Genomic DNA, 4,097 nt, shown 5'->3' with positions numbered 1-4,097 from the left:
ACTACACGTCTGACAACATGCACGCACTTGAAAAAAATCTCCAGGTGGTTTTTTTTTGGAAAGAAACAAATGGGAACCTGTGTCTTCAATTTGTGAGGTGGGAGGAGCTCCTGGAGTCGCTGACTACGGCCCCGTGTGTCAGTTCGCGTCGCCCACATTCTATTGAAAAAGAAAAATGCTGAATGCTTTTAGCTGGTTAATCTTTTTTATAAATACATGTTTGACTGTTGTGACTTAACAGTGACCGTTGTATATCACTGTATTCTCTATGATCAGTGGTTCCCAAACTGTGGTGCGCGCACCCCTTGTGGTGCGCGAGCGCCCTCTAGGTGGTGCGTGACATGAAAAGGCTGGTTAAAAGGTGGTTAAAAAATTAAAAATTAAAAATTTACAATAACATTTCATAAAAATCTTAGTCAAACCTTTAGTATTATGGATATTAAACATGCTGGCAGAGTACATGCATGCATCCATGTTGTCGTGAACATTTAAATTAAATAAAGAAATTCCCTATCCGTGGGAAGAGATCAAATAAAAAATAAAATAAAATAAAAAATAAATTTCTAACAGAAACCCATTGGGGGGTGCGTCAGCTAGGTCGGGAGGTGACAGGGGGTGCACGGCCAAAAAGGTTTGGGAACCGCTGCTCTATCTCAGCTTTGTGGTCATTATGAAGAAACATTTCAAGGTTAAACAATGCCCCTTTTTGCCATTGCTTTATGTAGCATTTGTTTACTTTTGTTTGTTTGTTGTTTGTTTTTGAATGGCTGCTGTTGGGAACGGGCCATTGACGGACAGGTATGAATGTTTGCTATGACAAGAAATTTGCTGTACTATATTTTTATAATGACAACGAGCCTTTAAACGGGTTCTAATGGGTTGGCTCAACAACACCAAGCAAGCAGCGCCACAGGGACAAGAACAAAGCCACAAAATCAACCCTTCGTTGTCGAACGAACCACTGCCATTTTGTAAATATCTTTTGTTTTGTTTACCGTGTACAGTACAGTATGTTGTATCGATAAAAATGTGTGTGTGTGCGTGCGTGTGTGTGTGTGTGCTTATATTATACCGTATCATGTATGACCGTTCGTTGGTACAGCATAGTACAAAAACCTAAAAAATAACAGTAGATCAAACTGGAGCCTGAACGCCACGTCTCATCCCAGACTGGTGTATTTTAATCAACATGAATTCTAAATGTAAATTCCACCACTTGGTCTATGCTTATCACTGTCAGCTCTGTGTGTATCCATGATTTTTGCTGTTGTCTATATACAAATAAAAACCTGAAGGTACATGTTCCTATGTTATGTCAAATTTACTCTCAGTGTAATAAAGCTATATTATCAGAGTTACCCCCGCAGAATTTATTTCTCTCTCTCTCTCTCTCTCTCTCTCTCTCTCTCTCTCTCTCTCTCTCTCTCTCTCTCTCTCTCTCTCTCTCTCTCTCTCTCTCTCTCTCTCTCTCTCTCTCTCTCTTTTATTTATTTACATTTTTTACTAGAGATCCTTTAGTTTTACAAGCCAAAAACTGCATAATAATCTTTCCACAAGGCAAAGTTGTATATACTTTTATACAATGGCATGCAAATTTCTTGATTCTGATTGGCTGAAAAATAACGTTGTTATTTCTCATAACACACTCCACGTGATCCCAGAACCCGCCCACAACCGAATTACAATCACTCCGCCGTTCGTGGTTTTAGGAATGAAACCAAGATGGCGGACAATAATCTTTATGAATGAATGTATTGATAGCGTCATAACGACTCATTCAAAAATGATTCTGTCACGTGGAATGTGTTAGTTGCTTACACAATGTTGGATTATGTAATTGGTTGGTCATGACTCATTGTGGAACAAAATCGCGCAAAGTGTGTTGTTAGATGCCATTCGTTATAGAACCGCCCTCTCCTTCAAAAGGACACTCATTTCACTGTTAATAAAACTTTCAATCAATCAATCAAACCAATAACAACCGCTCACTTCACTGTTAGACGGCATGCTTTGAAGCAACCTCTTGCTTCGAAGTGGTTATGCTTTGGCCCTCTTTCGAAGTGGGTTATGCTTAGAGTTTATCTTTAGAGCAGGGCGATAGACCACCAGCCCTGATTCCAAACTCTAAGCATAACCGACTTCGAAAGAGGGCGACTTCGAAAGAGGGCCAAAGCATAACCACTTCGAAGCACAAGGCGGACATTAATAAAATGTTCAATCAATCAATCCAATAACAACCGCTCACTTCATTCTTAGATGGCATGCTTTGAAACAGCGCACCTCCGAGCTGCTTCTATAGAAAGTAGGTTCAAATACTATAGGGAGGCAACTTCTCTTTTTTTTTTTTTACCTATACTTTTTCTGCGGATGGTTGTGAATAAATCTCCATTATGCTTCAATTAATGTGTGTTTATTGTATAGCAATAAGGTTGGATGAATTGGCAACTGTCTATCTGTAATAAAATGTTCAATCAATCAATCATTCCAATAACAACCGCCCACTTCATTCTTAGATGGCATGCTTTGAAACAGCGCGCCTCCGAGCTGCTTCTACACACGGAGGCAACTTCTCTCCTTTTTTTTGTGGACCTACTTTGTCTGCGGATGGTTTTGTGAATAAATCTTCAATTAATGTGTGTTTATTGTATAGCAATAAGGTTGGACGAATTCAGCAATTGTATAAAAGACATTACACCACTTGTAGTCGTGTGTTATGAGAATTAGAGCATGCCTAGGGGGGTCTAGGCATGCTCTAATTCTCATAACACACTCCTGCGCGTGATTGCTAATTACTACCCATTGTCTAAATCAGGGGTTCCCAAACTTTTCAGGCCGGGGCCCAGAAAATAAGGCGTCAGAGAGCCGCGGCCCAATGCACATCGTCTGGCTTTTTTTTTTTTTTTTTTTGCCAGGCGACCGATTTTTTAAGCCAAATATCACTTCAATCCTATTAAGTTAGTTCAAGTTAGTTATTCATTTATATGTGCTATTTATGAGAGGGCTAACTTGTTGCAAAATAATAATGATAATAATAATAGCCTCATTAAAATACTATTGTTGCTTCGGTTGTTTTCAGCGTTTTATGTGCATAATCTGTTATTTAGTTTGAAAGGTTCGTTGAAATAAGTAGATTTTTCGTTTTTGTTTATTTATTAAGTTAATATAAAACCATATAGTCACATTTTAGAATACAATAGAATAGAATTTTAGAATACAACTAGAAACACTGTCCTGGCCTGCTTCTAAGTTCAGTGGCCTGACAAAAAAAATTAAAATAAAGAAATAAAAAATTAAAAAATAAAAAATAAAAAAATATATTTTTTTTTATTTTTTTTTTATTTTTTTTAAATCATCTCGCGGCCCACCCGTGGCTGCTCGCGGCCCGCCTTTGGGTCGCGACCCCGACTTTGGGAACCACTGGTCTAAATTACTCGTAGGCGGTTTATTCCTCACAGTTTCCACGTAAGGGGCGATAAAGGATTGTGCAACCAGTGAGTCAAGTGATGGTAGAAGCGTGTAACAGCACAACTACTTTATGAAAAACTTTGAATGCCACAAGTTTAAACGAAGGGTGGAAAAAAGGGCACGATTGAAAACATTGTTTCGTGACACTCTCTCTTAAGACCGAGCGATCACGTACGGTTGTTTGCGCAACGTTCTGAGCACACAGGGCCCCGCCTTTTGTGTCTGCCGTCATTCCCCCCTGTCCCTTTGTCCTCATTGGCTGGCGCCGACCTCTGACCTCTTTACCTCTCGTTCCCCTCTCCTCTTTCGACCTCTAGGTATTGTTGTCTAGACGTTTCCCCCTAACCGCGTCTGGCCCCGGCCGTGACCCTGGCTTTCATTAAGTGTTGTCTTTTCAGGGGTTGCCCGGGCGACCCGGGGGTTCTTTTAGACTCCGCCGGTTCTTCATATAGACGGATGGGAATAGGGGTCGAGGCTTTTAAGCTACGTGCTAATAATCATTTACTGTGGAATGGCCGCGGCCTGTCTCTCACAATGCCTCAGCGCCTCTGCTTTCGTTGTCCTGTCGCATCAGCTGGGCTGCAGCAGATAGTTGAGAGTCGAGGTGGGTGACGGTCCTCGTTGAGGTCGCG

General features: G+C 40.7%; 1 protein-coding gene across 1 annotated transcript in view; it reads left to right on the top strand.

Annotated features, from left to right (window-relative positions):
- Positions 1-3,810, top strand: part of met (MET proto-oncogene, receptor tyrosine kinase) — a gene marked incomplete at both ends in the record, with an annotated part of 44,980 nt that extends 41,170 nt beyond the window's left edge. The window contains 1 exon segment of the mRNA XM_084335089.1: positions 3,783-3,810. Within this exon segment, the coding sequence (XP_084191215.1) occupies positions 3,783-3,810 (28 nt within the window).
- Positions 3,811-4,097: the final 287 nt, after the last annotated feature.

Source organism: Notolepis coatsorum, assembly GCF_963971535.1.
Source record: "Notolepis coatsorum genome assembly, chromosome: 18".
NCBI lineage: Eukaryota > Metazoa > Chordata > Actinopteri > Aulopiformes > Paralepididae > Notolepis > Notolepis coatsorum.
This window is presented reverse-complemented; position numbering and strand designations above follow the sequence as displayed.